This window comes from Coloeus monedula (assembly GCF_965178545.1).
Source record: "Coloeus monedula genome assembly, chromosome: 6".
NCBI classification, from domain to species: domain Eukaryota; kingdom Metazoa; phylum Chordata; class Aves; order Passeriformes; family Corvidae; genus Coloeus; species Coloeus monedula.
In genome coordinates, this window is record NC_138786.1 from 9,250,312 (window position 1) to 9,268,669 (window position 18,358).

The following is an 18,358-nucleotide window of genomic DNA, read 5'->3' on the forward strand; positions in this document are numbered from 1 at the left end:
ATTTTCTTATGTTGAAATGTGGTCTGTGAGGTGGTTTGTGGTGAAGCTGAGTGGCTGAACTCAGCTGGCCATACTCCTCATTTTCAGCTTCTAAACTACAACAAAAGGCAATACATCAAGCATGTCCCTAATCTTCCCCATTAATACACGTATTATTGTTGCCACAGGCATCCTATTCAATTATCAGTGGAGCTGAAGGTGATTCATGTGACTGAAGAAGAGAGGAGGGTTATGACATAAATCTGTCTCCTCAAAGAGGCGGGTGACTTGTTGAAAAAGCTTACAAATCACCACTTTAACTGACTGCCAGGTTTCTTTTCCCAGCTCCTCCCCGCTCCACAGCCCAGGATGAGATCCATGTTGTTTCTGACAAATTTCTGAGTAACAGCTTGCTGACCAACTCCAGAAGTTGGTGGGGTTTGGATTAAAGTTAGCTGTGTTGGAGACTCTTGGTGCTGAAAAGGCACACACAAGGAGAACATCAACTGACCAACATTTCTTGCAACGTCCTTTTATACTTTTGCTGATCATCCCCGTTTTAAATCAAAGCTATTGAATTGTTCTCCAAAGTCTGATTTTTTTTTTTTGTGTCACATAAGAAGGAAAATTTAAGCCCTTTTCTTGGAAAAGTACTCAGTAATGACAGGATCATGCAAGTGATACTTAGACACTTGGAACTTTCCAGTCTCTACCAATATTGTGTTCATACTAAATTAATGAGCATATTCCAAAGAGAGATTTGGAAAATAAAAATGATGAATCTCAAGCAGGTGGTGGAATGCTTTTTGATGAAAAAAATATTATGGAAAGCTTTCTTTTTCTTTTCCTTCTGTAGAACTGGGAGAAACAGCTGATTTGGAATTGTTCCAGGAAACTTTTTATGTTAATATCTTTTGCAATCTGATGGACAGTAAACTATATCCAAAATCACTAAAGAGACTGTAATACCAGTGCTCCAAGCAATTGCTTTGCAGCTCCTGGCTTCCCATGGCTTGGACAGGTGCACTTTTCAGTGGGTAAAACCTGGCTGGATGTCCTGGCCCAGAGAGTGGTGGTGGATAGAGTTAATCCAGCTGGGGACTGTCACCAGTGGTGTCCCCAGGGCTCAGTGCTGGACCCAGTCCTGTTCAGTGTCTTTATTGATGATCTGGATGAGCTGATTGAGTGCACGCTCAGCAAGTGCAAAGATAACCCTAAGCTGGGGTGGGAGTGTTGATCTGCTGAAGGCCAGGAAGGCCCTGCAGAGGGATCTGGACAGGCTCGATGGATGGGCCAAGCCCAATGGTGTGAGATTTAACAAGGCCAAGTGCTGGATCCTGCCCTTGGGTCACAACAACCCCATGCAGCGCTACAGGCTGGGGGAGGAGTGGCTGGAAAGTGGCCCAGGAAAAAGAACCTGGGGGTGCTGATTGAGAGTGGCTAAACATGAGCCAGGTGTGCCCAGGTGGGCAAGAAGGCCAAGGGCACCTGGTCTGGATCAGGAATAGTGTGGCCAGCAGGAGCAGGGCAGTGACTGTCCCCCTGCACTCAGCACTGGTGAGGCCACACCTCGAGTGCTGTGTCCAGGTCTGGGCCCCTCAGTTCAGGAAGGACATTGAGGGGCTGGAGCGTGTCCAGAGAAGGGCAATGGAGCTGGGGAAGGGTCTGGAGCACAAGTCCCATGAGCAGCAGCTGAGGGACCAGGGGTGTTTAGCCTGGAGAAAAACAGGCTCAGGAGTGACCTCATCACTCTCTAGAACTGCCTGAAAGGAGGGTGCAGCCAGGTGGGGATCGGCCTCTTCTCCCAGGCACCCAGTGGAAGGACAAGAGAAATGGCCCCACGTTGCACCATGAGAGGTTTAGATCGGATATTAGGGAAAATTTCTTCACAGAAAGGGTTGTAAAACATGGGAACAGACTGCCTGGGGAAATGGTGGAGGCACCATCCTTGGAAGAGTTCAAAAAATGTGTAGATATGGTACTTGAGGACATGGTTTAATGGCGAAAATGGTGGTGGTGCTGGTTGGACTCGATTTTAAAACTCTTTTCCAGACTTAAGGATTCTGTGATTCCTGTAGGCAAAGTATTTATGGCATGCATTTGATTTTTTATCTGCAGTGGTACTGCCATCAACATATTTTTAGCTGCCTTGCCTTCTAGCATATCTTTCCTTCTACTTTGTTATCATGTGTTATCACAAACTTTTTTACATGTTTTATGCAATCCCTCTCCTTCTTTCATTATAACAAACATAGTTAACATGCTTGGCTTCTAACTTGTTGAGCCCAGGTAACAACTTTTGCTCTTTAATGCTGTATCTTCTGAAATAACAGCTTTATAGGAAATCTTGTCGATTCAGCGTTTTAGACCTGTGTAAGCACATGAGCAGTATTTATTTATTGTTTGCAAGCTCTTACACCAACTGGAATCATCCATGGTCTCGTGTCTTTAGTGCTCTTATGTCCTGTACTCAGTTGCTGCTGATACATATGACATCTTGCTCAGTTTCCTCTCAGTCCTGACTCTCACAACTGCAGAATGCACTCCAACCATCCACAGATGGCCTCGGTTCAAGTTACATTGTTTTATCTTGTCTTTATACATGCCACAAAGAATTACCAAGTCTTAAACAACTGCTGTACGTCAATCAGACACTTATTTAGCAGGTCATTTTTCTGTCTACTGTACCTTCCTGTGCTTATCTGAGGCCTTTCTGGCTGACCTCACACTTGCATATTTAGAGCCATTTCTGTGAGGTCTTGAACCTTAGTTGTACTTATTATGAACTGGTCAAAAACTTGTGACAAAAGTTTATTCTGAGTAGAGTTAACACATTCTTCTTTTGATGATGAATGCTGGTGAGTGAGGTGTGGACTGAGGTTCTGCACATTCTGTTTTTAATGTTCCTGTTGGTCCCTTAAACAGGGACAGAAGACCAAGGTTATTGAATTCATAGGTGATTCTAGTTAAGGGCCATGCAGCTATGCTAAAGGGCATGATTAAAACCTAAGAGCCAGATGCACAGGAAAAGAGTGTAAATAGTAGAATGCCAGTCCATGCAGACTTGCTCAAAGTTACACATTTAAGCTGAAATAAAGAGTAAAAGCAGAATGAAGAACAGGATGGCAGCTAAATAAAAGCATTTTAAAAGGATCTGGAAGTTATGGGTCCTAGGCTGAAAATACATGAATTTTACTATATTGTTAATATGGAAAGAAATATGGCCCGAGAGTCTCAAGCCAGTTTCAACTGGAGTCCTGTGTCTCCTCTTAGGCTCTTAATTTTAAAAGAAGTTGGGAAATAGTTGGTGAAGAGGAACCAAAAGAAAGTAACAAAACAAATCTTCAAAAGTTAACCTGTGAGGAAAAGACAGAAAAAGTCATATTTTCTTTCACAACATGAAGAGGGACCTGCTAATTAGAGATGTAGAGATAATCTTTAAATATGTAAAAAATCTCTGAAGTGAGCAGAAGGACCTATTTTTTAATTTATGGTGGTATGATAAGAACCATGAAGTTGAAGAGATGATTCAGATTAGGCATTAAGAAAAATGCTCTAATGATGGGTAGGTAAGAAGTAGATGGAGAAGCTGTGAATTCTGTTTCTGGAGGTCTTCAGAAGAAGACAAAACAAGAATATTGCAAATAATCATTGGCCCTAGGATGGAATAGTGAACCAGATGATCTCTTCAGACATCTTTCAGCCCTGTTTGTTGGTGCTGTTGTGATTCTCTCAATTTCTTTCAAAATAATCAGAGACAAGGGCGCTTGGTTTCTCTCAGCTTACAAAGGTGCCACACTTACATCTGGCTCAGCACTTTATGGCTTGAAAAGTGTCTTTTGGATAAAAATTTGATTTCTTGATTTAATTAGCACCATGTTTATTTTCACCTTCTGTTTTATGTTTGAGCCTGTAGGTCTCAGCATAGATCAGGAAGCCATAAATATGTTCAATTTAAAAAAAAAAAAATCTATTCACAAATGTTTAGCTGAAAATGAAAGGGCAGTTGTGGAGGAGGATTATAACTATATTGGTGCCATTGTGCAAGTGAGTATAAATGAGTAGTCAGCTGCAGTTGAAGGGAACTCCTTGGATTCCTGTGTTAGCTGAAAAGCCAGGCTGAGTGTTGTGTTCCCTGGCAGAAATGCAGTGCCTGCAGTGGAGTTGGGAAATCAGTCTCTGGGGGCTTAGGTTTCTTCTGATGCTCTGAGCAAACAGCTCCATTCCCACAATGTTGCAGTGGGCAGGATGAACCTAGGAGACTCTTCTAAACTTGAATAAATCTGCAGATTTTTAAAAATTGTGTTGTGTCTATGTAAAGTATTAAAATTCATAGGAAATGGGGCATAATAGTTAAGGACAGGCCATGTTTTAGAAGGTTTTGCTCCCTAGAGCCATTTAGGAATCCATAAGTGATTGGGTGGCTAGAGCAGTTCCTGATAAGAATTTGATCATTTAAATAAATTTTTATTGCTAACAAAAAACTTCTGATTTTCTTTCAGTAATTTCTAGGGATACTATACCTATAGCAATTTTTACCACTTGAAGGTAAACACAAGATTCATTGACTTTGGCAAAAGACTGTGGAGATTAGATACTTCAAATTAAATGGGTTTTGGTTTGGTAAGATGGTGTTTTTCATTGAAATTATCATTTTCTAGAAAATACCAGTCTATTGCTATACCATTGTTGATTGCTGGAAATGAGAGAGTATTCAAAATACAGCTAAAAAAAGGTACATTCCAAAGGCTTAACGCATATGAAATGAAAAGTTCTGGTCTGTACACACTTTTTTCATATTTTTTGTACTGTAAAAATGGTTTAATATATATAATTTTTATTAACTATTGCTTGAAACTTTAAGTGTAAAAATTCTCACAGCACTTTTTTTTCCTCCCAGTCTCAGGTGAACCATCTTTCATCTAATAATGAAACTTATCAAGAAAGGTTGGCACGACTAGAAGGTGATAAAGAGTCGCTCATCCTGCAGGTATGTTTAAAAGAGAGAAGAAAATTGTCTGTATAGTTGATGCTCAGTGCATAAAAGCTGAAGTGGCAGAGTACTTTCTGTTAAACAAATGCTAGCAGGTCTCCATATGTAACTGATATTTAACCAGGAATTTATAATCTGTATAATCCCTCTAAATGATTTCATGGTGGGGTAACCTGGTAGAGGAGAGGGTGTAACAGCAGTTAAAGGGGGGATGACAAAGGGATTAAAAATCATTCTGTCCTAGGACACTGCAGTGATGGTGGTTCTCTAGGTTTGCTGGGTGGTGCCAATTTTCTAGGTTCTGTGTGCCGCCATTTGTAATGACCCAGAAGACTGGCAGGTAGATAGAACTGGTATTTTTCCTGTTTATATGCCATACCAAAACTGTTTCCATTATCAAAAAAGGGAGGAAAACAGGGATAGAGAAAATTTGACAGTAAAATGCATGCCTAAGCTCTTCCAGGTTTCCTGTTTCTCAGTTTACCAAGCCTTTTTCAAGCAGATCCTGTGTCCTGTCTAAGTTTTCCTCCTGGAGAAGACACATGTTGCTGCACAACTTAAAAAAATATTTTTTTCTGTGTATTTTTGCTAGTACTAAACTGTACATTCCATGCTTTTTAAGAGCTGAAGGTGGAGATTATTTAAATGGTCTTTGCATATCCTTTCCCTTCAAATGCATTTTATAAGCACATATATTTATAGCAAACAAAACTGAAGTGTGTTGGGTAGGTGATCTCCCTGCTTTCAGTCACGAGTTTCTGTAAACATGCCTTATCCTGCATGTTCTGCTCACACTTGTGTTCAATTACTGAGCAGCAGCCTCACTGCTGTTGTTAAATAAACAATAAATGTTTTGAGACACAAGCTTTGGCTTGGTTGGATCTTTTTTTTTTTTCATTACTGTTCATAAACTAAATTGCTATTACCAAATTTAGAAAAAAAAACCCACCTGACAGAAAAACAAAGTTCTGGTTGGAATTTAAGTGTGCGCTACGAATTCCCTTTACGACCGATATTTGTTAGAATGTCTTTTATTAATCAAGTGGCTCTTAATGCTGAAGTCTTGGTTCTATTAGTAATACCAAACAACTTTTCACACTGTACATCCACGTCTTGCACACATGAGCAACTCATGAGTGGAGAGACAATTAGGAGCCAAATGCAGCTGTTCCCTCCAGAGCTGAGGGTGGAACTGGTGCACCTGTGGCTTTGGGTGTGAGGGTCTCTTTTGTTCCTCACATATCTGTGCACTCCTGTGATCTGTGTCTGTGCTTCAGCTTCTGTGGATCTAACTGGACCTGTGCTAAGTCCTGCAGACTGTCCCAGGCTGCTGCTCAGGATGTGCTTTTCCTGTCTTTGTCCTGCAGATTTTTAGTAACTGTTCCTTCATCCACATGAACAGGTATGCAGGAATGCAGCCAGCCAAATGCACAAATGAGGGGTTTTATGACATGTTTTGGTGAGCTGCCTAGAGCTTTTCTTAGAAGGAACAGAGTAAAATCAGAACCAGAAAATGTCTCCTGCATTTTATTCGCCTCACTTCCACCCCAGATCAAACCCAAAGTCTTAGTCAATATTTGTGCATGTTCCCTTCCCACTGCACAGCATTGCTGTAGAACTGCAAAAACCCCAGGCAAATAAGATAGACAAAAACCTCCATCTGCAAGATGAACATCAACAGCAGCTAAGGTGCCAAGGTGGAGCTGGGTTTAGGACCTGGTTTACACCAGTCCTGTCCAGGCAGTTGAATATGAGGAGCACAGGCAAGCCCCATGCTGAGGTTACATGGCCTGAGGGACTCTGCTGGTACAAACCTGGCTGCTTTGGCAGGAAGGATGAGAAAGGAATGGGAACAGAGCACCTCTATTCCATGGCTCATGCTGAATTGTTCCAGTGGCTGGCCCATAGCTGTGATCTGGAGGAAATAGGAGAGTTGCAACACTCCAGTCTTGCCTGAGACTTTTAAACCTTTCTAACACTTGATTTTTAGCTAAGTGTTCCATATACCTCACTTCTACAGAAAATATATTACCTACAGGCTGAGCCTTGCAGGTGTGTCACTCCTAAAGCAAGACAGAACTGCCAGAGTAGCATAAACTGGGATTATGTTCTGGGTGCAGCCTACGGGTTCCTTGAAGACTCTGGCAGATGTGATCCTGGACAGAAGGGAAAATATGAGCTCAAAGTGGTTAATGTGCCTCTCAGCCCAGCTGCTGGAACACCCAACAGATGCTTCTAAAGCTGCTAAGCTTTTACTAAATTCCTTTGCAGGTCGCATCTAACATACAGAGTTTTCCTTCCAGGTTGCAATGGTATTTAAACCTAACCTGATGCTCTAAATAAAGCTGGTTTTCTTTCTCTGGAACCTGCGTCAGACTAAAGGAGACAATTCACTTTGTTTCTTCTTGCTTTCTGACCTCACATGGGGTTTTTTGTGTATCATCTCTCATTTAATGGAAACAAAACAAAGTAGACAAGCAACAGATTGCCTCGCAGGGAGTTTTCCTCCTGCCCCAGCTTGGATGTGTCCCTCTGCCATCTGCCTCCACCCACTCCTTCCTATCACCTCTCATCCTGAGTTCAGCTGCACTCTAAGCTACAGCCAACTACTTTAATGGGAAAAAAATTAAATAGCCTTTTCTTTTTCTTTCTTTTTTATGTGATTCTTTCCCAGGCATGCTTGTCATTATGTTTGCAGGTAAACAAATACAGATCACTGAGTCTCTCCCTCTACAGCTTCCTTGAACTCAATTCTTCTTTGGGTTTTAGACATTCTGCATAGTGGATAAAAGTTTCACTTCCACATATTGCACCTTTTTTTTATAAATAAAGGTGTTGGCAGGGTAGGATCTGAGAGCATGTATAAGTTTTTGTTAATGCATTTCCTTCAAAAAGGAGTTTAAACACCTTAGGCTCCTTTGTTTGTTTGTGATAATATTTTTCTAGAATAATGAAGGCTTTTGTATAAATAAATAGTCAAAATGAATATACAGAGTGTATGTGCTTCTTAACAGAAGAATTATCACTGGGGTTTTTTCCATGTCTTTCTAATGTTATCCTGGGTGCAGTTTTTTTCTGTTTTGCAAGCTTTCAGTTCAGCTGCTGGGCTTTTTTTATTGCATACTCACTGCTCTGTACCACCATTCCCACAGATCTTTACCAGGATTGCTTATTGTTTCTTTTCTTGGTATTCATTGTCTGTATCTCCCTGCTTTTGCTTTCATGTTTTGGCTTGCCAAAGCCTGGGAATTTTTGTTGGAATAGAACTTTGCCACTGCTAAAACTTGCCTTTTACTGCTTTTACTCACTGCATTCTTTAAAACTTCAGAACTCTTTATTGATAGGTAAGCCGAGTTTTTTTTCTTGTAAGAAGTAAAGTAATTGGTTGGGTTTGGAAGGAACAATTTTCCTACTTATCTGTTCTAGGGAGCAACACGCCAACAGAACCCACAATGGCAAAGCCTGCTGCAAAACCACATAAAATATTTCCAGTATCCTCTGTTCTTGTCAGCTCCTTTCCAATTTTCCAGACTTCTGCACGAAGGGACCCAAGCTACCTATAGGCAGCGTTCCAGCTGTTCTTGAAATGCCCTTTCTTTTTTAGATCAAAACAAAACAGTTGCAGGGGAGGGGAGATTTGAGGGCGGGGTTGGAGCAAAATAGAGGTAAGACTGCAAAACTGTCTCGTCTTGGTAGAGCAGGTTGCTGCCGTGCACAAGAATATTAAAGCATTGAGGGCTTTAAAAGGGAACTTCTTGTTAAAACGTGCATTTGGATGTTATATGTATAAGGTAATTGAACCTTATTTACAGTCAGTTCAGTAGCATCGTGCTTCTCCTCTCCAATTACAGGTGAGTGTTCTCACAGACCAGGTGGAAGCTCAAGGAGAGAAAATCCGGGACTTAGAAATCTGTCTTGAGGGGCATCAGTTGAAGCTGAATGCTACAGAAGAAATGCTCCAACAGGTAAAAATCTGGATTGCAGAGCTTCCTGCACAACCTTCTCCAGCGGAGGGGTGAACACACATGGTCAGCTTGTCAGCATGTGTGACTGCCTTTGGCAAGAGGATAAAACAGGGAGGAAAAAAATGCCTCTTTTATTGTTCTCCTCCTGCTTTGCACTTTTTTTCCCCCTCCAATAAATGTTTCTTTGTTTTCCTGTTGCAGAAAAGTTTTACTGGCTGGTTGCATAATACCGTACGTGGCAGCATGCAAAATGAAACTGTTGTGTCTTATTTGAACTGGGCTTATTTGGACATGGCTGAGTAACTGGTTAGACAGGTTAAATGTATCTAATATATGTAGGAGTTACAGAATTAAGAAGTTCTATTTAAATGCCTTCTGTTTTCCTATGCCTTTGAAGTTGAACAAGTAGCAAGTTGAAAAGAATTACTGTATCGTGTTCTATAACCTTTTTCGGTTAACTTTGGAGCTTTCCCCTTATTTTTGTAAGAAAAAATTAGTATATAAAGACATTTTTTCTTTATTTCAATCAACAGTTTCAGGCTACATGATTTAATTTTTGCTCTTTGATGTTACATGTTGAGGGAGCAGAGCAAATGATAAATTAAATACCTTACATTTCATATACTATGCAGAACTTGCAGATCTGTTGGTCTTTCCCTGTGCAACTTTCTGTTGTGACATGCACTGTTAATGCAGTACTTAGATACAAAAAATAGACTTGAAACTGTAAATAAGCCTCAAAAAATCTATGCCAGGAATTTGCGGTATAAATACTGTTCTCGATGAGCTTAGTTCTCCTCCCCACACAAAAATTTTGTGTTATAAATTTGCTGGTTTAGTCCATGTGAGATATACAAGCCTTTCTATGAACTGATTGTAGCTTTAAATTATGATAAGGATCCTTGTACATGTGTGTGTAAACAGCAGCAGTTTCTGTAAGATAAAATTGTATCCTAAACATTTTAAATGGTAATTCTCAAAGGTTCTTGAAAAAAAACCTTCCATCTCACACAGCCCAAAATGCTTCCAGCTGGGAAAGGTTTTATTCTGAGGGGACATCTTTGAAAATGCAAACAGTGAGTACATGTAGTTTTCCAGTGAGATCTGAAGTGAAATTCAAAGAACAGTGATGATTTAAGTTAAGAAAATCTGTTTTCAGACTCCAGGAAAGCATTCACAACAGAGTGCAGAAGCTTCCTGTTCCAATCTAAAGCTAGATAGTTGTTCTGTGACTTCTGCTAAAACTGTTTATTCTTTCTCTGACTTAAAATTTTTTGCCCAGATAGTCTTCTGGGGAAACAGTGAACTTAAAGCCTTGTTTACCAGAACACTGAGGCACCTGAAATAGAATACAACGTTGCATGAACATTGCTATTGGCGTGAAAATGTTCACGTCTACTCGTCCGGCGTTAGGCACATGCACAAACTGCCTACAAAGCTGATCCTAAAGTGATAAGCTACAAAAGGCTGTACCAAAGCTAAAGAGGTCAGAGAATCTCCAGGTATGTCTAATATAAACCTTAAATCTAAATTTTGAGATAACTTTGAGCAGCTGTAGTTGTTGTTTCTCCCAGTTGACAGTAGGATGTGGGAAACCCAAGGTAGATCTTTCAGCCTCTCAGCAGTCAGAGTAGTTGGACATTTATTGTCTGTCTCAGCAGAGGATCCTATTTAATGTAATTTATTTTGGAGGTTGTCTTCTCAATTCATCTTGTTGAAAAGATTATCCTGTCTGGGGGATGAGCTGAGATTTGGGGAGAAGAGAATGACCTGATCATGAGGTGATTATGACTTTCATGTAAGATACGTGGCCAGGGGACTTTTCTGCAGATAATTTGTCAAACGTAGAGTGAGTGTGTGGCCTCAGGGGCTTCAATAGATGGATCAGTAAGGTTTGGGGGAGACTTTGGTTCAGATCTTCTCAGCCAGCAGCCACTGGTGTCCTGCTTTTCTGAATGACTTCTGTTACCCTCTCGGGGTGGGGGGTGTAGTGTAAAATCAGGTTTATTTCATGGTTCTGCTTTCTTATTTACAATATATTGAACTCCACTGATTTTTGCCTTTGTGAACATAAGTCAGCTGCTTCCTCTACGTGGAAAATGAAATAAAAATAAAGCCCTATCTTTTTATTTCAAGAACTATAAGAAGAGTTACTCATAATTAATTCTAAGCAAAAAATGCTTCAATTAAAAAAATCATAAAATTTAAGATAACTTAATGATGTTATCTGGTAGTTCCACAGCAGAGAGGATATCTAATGCTACCCTGCAAAGTAGTTTTTGCTGAATCTTTGCTAGCAGAGACTTGTCCTCTTTGGCAGGGTGGGGTTACTGGCAAAAAGTCCTTCTGGCTTCTGATTTATGCACAGTTGTTTTGAACCCTGCTACAAAGTGATCATGGAACCACTTCTGAAACAGCAACTGAAATAAAATTTATACAACTAACATAAAGTGGCTGTTCAGCATTTTGGGTGAGCATCTTAAATGTGGGGTAGCAGCAACAGGGGGAAGGCCTCATTTGCCTTTCATCCTTCTCCCTTTTCCTGACCATGTTGCTTCTGAAACTGATTTGAGATTGTCATGCTCAGCAAACCTTCTCCTCAAGGACTGGGAGAAAACTAACCTGGGGTTTACAAGGAAGGGGCTGTTTTTGTGACAGCTGAGTCAAACAGCTCACAGGAAAGGTCAAGATGTGGCAGAAGGGCAGTGGAGAGATGTGCTTTGACCTCACTGTTTATGGAACCATGGCCAAGGAAAATACAGCTCAGCAACGTTTGAGGGATGAGAGAATCCAGTGTGAGAGACACAGACATGCCCTGGTGTGCACAGTTACAGATAATGTGATGCTTATGGTGTCAAACCCAACACTTTACTTTTGTAAGGGCACTTTTTCCACCACAGACTGTAATGAAGAAAAGCATTTTTCCACCTTGAAGGTGTCTGCGTTTTCTTCCTTCAAAAAAGCAAAGCAGGTCTTTTCAAAACTCATGAAAGTCATTGGCAAAACTGTAAATCAGTCCTGAAGTATAATTCAGGTTTGGGCCAAGAAACAAGGTCATCCTTCACAGTAAATGGTAACAGAGAATTTTCTAGAACATGACTGGGAGCAAGACACAAGTTTGATCTCATGGGATTACCTTCCAGTGGGGTGTCTGTCTTGCTATTGAATGTGTAAAGGGTATGGAAAAGCTGGCCTGTGTGAACAGCTACCTGCCTTTCCTCTTACCACATTGTAAGGGATCTGTGTGGAAGTAAAATTAAACAAACTTCCTAGAATTACCCTAGGAAAACAATTTATGCTATGACAGTCCATTTGCAGTATATCAAGTGCTTTAAAGTGTGAAGTTACAGCCAGTTTTAGAGAGCAATGATGTGTCTGTGTGTCTTGCTCCAAGTTTGTGGCATTACTAAGTACTTTCTCACTAAATTCTTTCCTAGAAAGAATTTTTTTTTTTTTTTGAGAGGAGAGACAGCCTTGGCACAACCTCCTATCAATGTGCTGTAGAATTGGAAAGCAGAAGTCATTTTTGCTCTGTAAAGCTGCCTCAACTGTTCCATGACAGGGAGTACCAGCCATGCCTAACACAAACACATCAGTGCTATGCAATCTTGTCAGGCTTGACAGCTGTGTCACGTCCATCTGAAAAGTGAACTTTCTGCATACGGGGATTTCACCTCCACAGTTTTTTTACGTGCATTTATTGGTAGTTTTCACAAGTAATTCTAGTCTGTTACCTCTTTGCTATTCCAGAGCTGCATTTTATTTATTTAACAGATAGTAATTTCCATTGAAGCTCTCTGGCATAACAGACAGCAATTTGTTTTGCCAGTGAAAATGCTGCTCAGCATGGCAGTGTCTTTCCTGTACCTGACCTGAACCAAATCCTAGACATGGTCTGACCGTGTCTTTGTGCCTTTCAAATAATTTCTGACACAATCCTGGGGACTCTTGTTGGATGGTTGTGTTGTGTGAACATGATTGTGTCTTCAATCAAGAAAATTCTCTTGCAAATTACAAAGGACTTGGCTTTAGGATTCTTTGTGTCTTAAAAAAATACACATGAAAACTGAAATGTTTGGGTGTAAACAGGAGTGGATTTCTGTTCTCATGTCAGTTTGTGGCCCACTGCTGCCTGGGTGCAAGGGCCAGAGGAAGGTGTGCCAGACAGTGCCCTGTGTGCAGCACAGTGGAGGACCTTTTAAAAAACTGGATTAAAAGAGTGCAGGGAGGAGCTGTATCAGAGTAGGAATTTGAATGCAACAACATTCAGTGTGTGTACCTGCTCTGGTTTTGCAGTTGTCTCATGCTCAGGGGCGACAGAATCTTGTCTTGATTGCAGGGTATAAGTCTGGTGTGTATCTGTTTGCTTCTCAGGAACTTTGCTGGCTGGCAAAGACCATTCCTTCAACTTTCAGTTGCCTGAGTTATCTGATCTTAGATGAATTTCAGCACTTGTTTATAGCATGCAGGAGCTTCTTGCCAGCAGCTGGCTTAGTGTTTCAGATTTTGAAGTGTGCTCTGTGCAGCTCTGGTTGAGCTGTGGGGTTTGGAGAGCGTGCTCTCAAGCTGTGCAGTTTTATCTCTCCAGGTGAGCATTCCACTGTTTTGCTATTTTGCAGCTACGGTGGGCAGGAATCCGCTCCTCAGGCGGATCCAAGGGCTGTCCAAGCTGGCAGTGCTGTGGGAAGCTCTGGCCTTTCCCTGGCTTAACCATATAATGGGCAAATGATGAATTGGAAGGCTGCAATTCCCTGCCTGCTACTGCCTTGCACCATTTCATGGTGATTACACACGTACATTGCTCTCAGCTGTGTTTTCAGCTAAGCAAATATCTTCTTTCTGCCACAGCTGGCACACAGCACTTGAGAAGTGCAGTTCTCATTAGGGCTGGTTTTGGCTGCATTTTGCTTCCCAGGTAGGTAGCTTGGTCTGTTTGTCTCTCCCAAGGCTTTTAATAAGGGTGCAAAGTAAGGAATTTTTTGAATGTTGTATTTTGTATGGTGCACAAGTGCAAAATGGGATCTTTGGGGGTTTTTTTCCCCCTCCCTGCTTGACTAAAATCTTCCTTACAGTTTCTCAATCACTGTATGGCATGATTGTTTCTTCTGTTTTGTGGAGAGCTAAATATCATGGAATTTTCTGTGCTTGCAGCTGAGAGCCTAAAAAATTTTAGTGACCTCTTTTCAAGCTATTTTTTTGTCGTGTCACATTTTATAAACTGTGTTATGAGAATTACGTATTTCCAAGACAACTAAATGTGAAAGTGACATATACAGCATGTGCTGCAGTTTCATTGGGAATATTGGAAAAGTTGATTAAGTGTTTTAGAAATATACAGTGTGAGTTTTAAAAAGCATGTTGTGTTTGGAAATAGTTTGCTGTTCTTTGATCTATCTGGTACACGTGTATCATAGCTTCTGCATGCCTCCTTAATTTTTAAAGTTAAAAGCTGAGTTTAAAAAAAGAACTTTAAGAAGTTAAATTACACTTACATAGTATAATGTACAGTACATTTTAAAGCTAAAACCAAGTATCTTGTTTCTAAAGAAGATTCCATAGGATGTGTTTCGTATCTATTCTATTTTTCAGCTAAGATTCTCCTAAAGCTATTGAAGCCTAAATTGCCATTTTGCCTGTCTTATATTATCTTTTTTTGCTTTCAAACCAATAACATAAATTTGTATTTTCTTTTCTTACAATTGCATATTTATTCTGGCTGAATTCAAGTTGCATCATACCACTGAAATACACTATAATTTCTCTGTAACAAAATGGTTCACATTCTTAATGAGCTGTTCACTGTGAGCATCTGCTTGAAGATGAAAATAATTGCTTCCAGATGTTCCCGTTTCAAGAGGAGACATTTACTTTAAAGGGCACTTGCTTTCAAAGCAAAAGTTAGGTTCTCTGGATGCAAGAGGAATTGTCAGCTGTTTTAAATCAGTGGAGCTCCATTGAAAACAAACTAGGAATAGTTAGCTGTTTTGTCTATTTTAAGTCACGAGGTTTATGCCAGTTCACTCTAACTGAGAATCTGATTCCCCAGCTTCAGAGCAAATTGTAAAATTTTGTTTGAGTTGATTAAAAACAAAACAAACCCAAACAGCTGCCTTCATGCTCACTTACACCAGGTAGTGCCTCTGCATTCACAGAGAGCTCCTGGACTTGGGGTGAGAGGAGTGAGTGTGGACTGCTCTGCACTGCATAACTAAGGGTAATTTAGGGGTCTCTAGGAAAAATAAGGAGTAATGCCAGATGCTGCACTCAAAGGATCGATCTTTTGTTTAAAATCCCTAGAGGGATGCTGTGGCTCCTTGCCTTATTAAGAAATCTTCCTCCCATATCATGGAACACCATGTCAGTGTCCAAAAAAAATTCTAAATGTTGTTTTAGTTCAAGAGTGAATAGAGTCTGTCCATGGGGCCAGAGTTGCCTCATCCTGCTCATTTTTCTGATGTTCAGTGGCTTTATTTCATATCAAAGTTCTCATTTTTAACTCTGTCTTAACCTGCAGTAGTCTGCTATCTTAACAGCTGTACAGAGCCTGTTCCAGTCTGGACTGGGATGTGTCTCTGAAACTCATGCAAATTAGTGTTTTTCTGGAAGAGGAGGAGTTATTTTTAATTATAATTGTAATTTGTAATCACCTGTGTAGAAAGCAGCTCCTCCTGGGATTTCATTTGGTGCCTACCTGTTAGAGTTTCTCAATAAAAAAGTCAGTGCAATATCTTTTCCTGACTAGTGCTTGATTTACTTCATTCAGCAAAGAAAAAAAAGAAAAAAGCCAAAACCATGAAGCTACATTTCTGTTTATTTTCCCATCCATACACAAATATCATTGCCAATGTCAGCAGGAATGGGCATGGCATTGGGAGTAGTGGGTGGCTTAGATAATTGGTGTTGCAATACAGATGCAAGTTTAGTACTATTTTTGATTTGTGCAATATTCCCCACCAGACTAAAATAACTTACATGTAGAGCAGATTTTGAAATAAACTTTAACTCTGTAATCTTTGAAATAACCTTTGTGGCTTCTGTGGCTCCAAGTCATGGTCTACAATGTACTGTAGAGTTTGGGGCAGAGGAAGAGATGAGAAAAGGGTGATGGATGTGGTGATTTCTGATCCCTCAATAACATCAGCATAGACCTGGATTAACTATGGCAGCTTCAGTCAAATCACTGCCATGTAATTCAAAGCACAACCTGCTGTGATTCCTCAGTGTGTTTCATGTGATCAACACACTAATGGGATTTATGAATTACCACAAAACCATTTAACCATTTGGAAGTCTACATTCTTTTGTTAAAAATCAGTTATGTGCTTGGAAAGCTAAGTATCAATTTTTCAGTAAGGCCTGAACTCCTGACTGGACTTCTTTCTTTTTGAAAACAGAGGTGACAGAGGCATTTGATGTGTGTAATATGCTGTGTTAAGTTTTGGATGATTTCTTGCCTTGGCTTTCCTGAAGAATGACAGATTCAGTGAAGGTGTGAATATTGGCGGCTCTCCAAACACAGCGATGTGACTCCATCCAAAGTGTGCAATGTCTTCTCTGTGACCTTGAAGACAAACTTGGGGTGCACAAGCAAAAATCATGACCCGCTGTTTCACCTTGAAAGTTCTTCTTAGTTTAAACATTGCCTTTTAGGCTCCAGTTAGGACATTTCTTCCACTGTGGTTCCCTCCACACTATACAGCCTACAAAAGCTCTCGGTACTACATGGTGTAAGCTACTATTAGTGCCACTGCAGAGGTGTTGCTTGCCTCAATTTTGGTTAAGGTGCTCATTCTGTAATACATCCTTTGTTGAATAACACGTGACAAGAAGGTCTACAATGTAATCCTAAAATGATGAGTATTTAGGAAAATGCCAACTATTTTGTAATGTGCCATTGTGTAGGTTTGGGTTTGTTCAGCTTCAGTATTGTTTTCAATTTCATGTCTAGCCCAGGGATTAACTTTGCCACACATTTGCTTGAAATAAGTAGTGGGACCTGATGGTTTGGTGATTAAGACAGAACATTTAGATGAAAACAACACAGCACTTGAGAAACACACGGTTCAAATTGAGGCTTTAACATGGGCCTGCCAATAAAACACATAGCAGTCTGTCAGAGCTCACATAAATAACTGGGGAAAATATTCTGCTTTGCTTTCAGGAGCTGCTAAGTCGCACATCGCTCGAGACTCAGAAATTAGATCTGATGGCTGAAGTTTCAGACCTGAAGATTAAGCTGGTTGGTATGGAAAAGGAGCAGAGTGAATACGAAGAGAAACAGAACAAGGCTGAGGTGAGGGTCTTTTTGTTAGCATGTTTTAATTTTTTTCCATCACATGTCTATGGTGTGCTGTCACACACCTGAGCTTTTGGGCTGAAATCAGCACAGAATAGGATTTTCTGTGCTTACCGTGAGCCCGTATCACTGATCCTATGAATTCAGTGAGAAGTGTGATTATGCATTTTTGGGATGCGGTTTCTTTTCCTCTCTCTCATTATACTTCAGAGGTTGCTGTTTGGCTTTAATCAAGGCAGAGTCCCTCCCAGAAGCATTTATTACAGTGGGTGTTCACTTAACCCTTTCCTTTCCCCAGGAGCTGGACTGACATGGCTGTGCCAGGCCCACCAGAGCTCTTCCTTCATTTATGCAGCAGAAAAGACTGTCAGCTCAGTAGGATCAGGGGTGCCACAAGCACTGACATTGGAGATTTTAATGTATTTGTGACACCTGGGAGGGCGTTTGCCTCAAATGAGTCTTTCCCCTCATGGCACCATAGTAAATAGTGCAAAAAAAAATGTCATGGGCAGGAGGCAATTCCAACCTGTACTCCCCTTCAAATGTGGAGAGTTCTGGGCACCAAATGAGCTTTGGTTTTTGCTGTATTGGTTAAAAAGAGAGTATGAAACAGGGAAGTCATCTGAGCAACATCCATATCATGGTGGTGAGCAGCAGGTGGGAGCTGGAAAGGAAAACAATCCTGGAAGAGAGAAATTCATACAAATTGCCATGTGTTGCCCTACTCAGTGGTTCTGTAAGGGGACCAGCTAGCAAGAGGGCATTGCCTGGAAAGAAAGGATTACTGGGTCTGAGATTTATACATTGCTGACTGAAAAAAAAACCCCAAACTTTGTTCCATATTGACCTAGGAGAATTTGAAATCCAGGCAGCATTAGGAACTATTTGCTGTCCATAAATCTGCTAGTGGAATATGTGATAACTATGCATCAGTACTTTGCCTGCAGTGACATGGTTCATTTGGGGTGTGTTTCCTTTCAACTTGTTTATTCTCTGAAGTTTTCTTTAGAGATTCAAAGATAACATAAAGAGAGTAATTTCTGGCAGAGCTTGCAAGGCAAAGAGGCACCAGCTGCTGTTTTTACCACCTGTGGCCCTTCTCGTGCTTTTTCAGGCATAATTGTC

At 40.6% G+C, this 18,358-nt stretch overlaps 1 protein-coding gene across 8 annotated transcripts in view; it reads left to right on the top strand.

The window, feature by feature from the left end:
* The window catches only part of PPFIBP2 (PPFIA binding protein 2), a 94,525-nt gene that overhangs the window by 46,929 nt on the left and 29,238 nt on the right, over positions 1-18,358 (top strand). For all 8 annotated transcript variants that reach the window (XR_014226522.1, XM_082284000.1, XM_082283996.1 and 5 more), the window contains 3 exons: positions 4,880-4,969; positions 8,824-8,937; positions 17,099-17,230. Coding sequence is in view for 7 of the 8 variants with exons in the window: in XM_082284000.1 (XP_082140126.1) it covers positions 4,880-4,969; positions 8,824-8,937; positions 17,099-17,230 (336 nt within the window). In the remaining variant the exon portion in view is untranslated. The remainder of the gene's footprint in view (positions 1-4,879; positions 4,970-8,823; positions 8,938-17,098; positions 17,231-18,358) is intronic.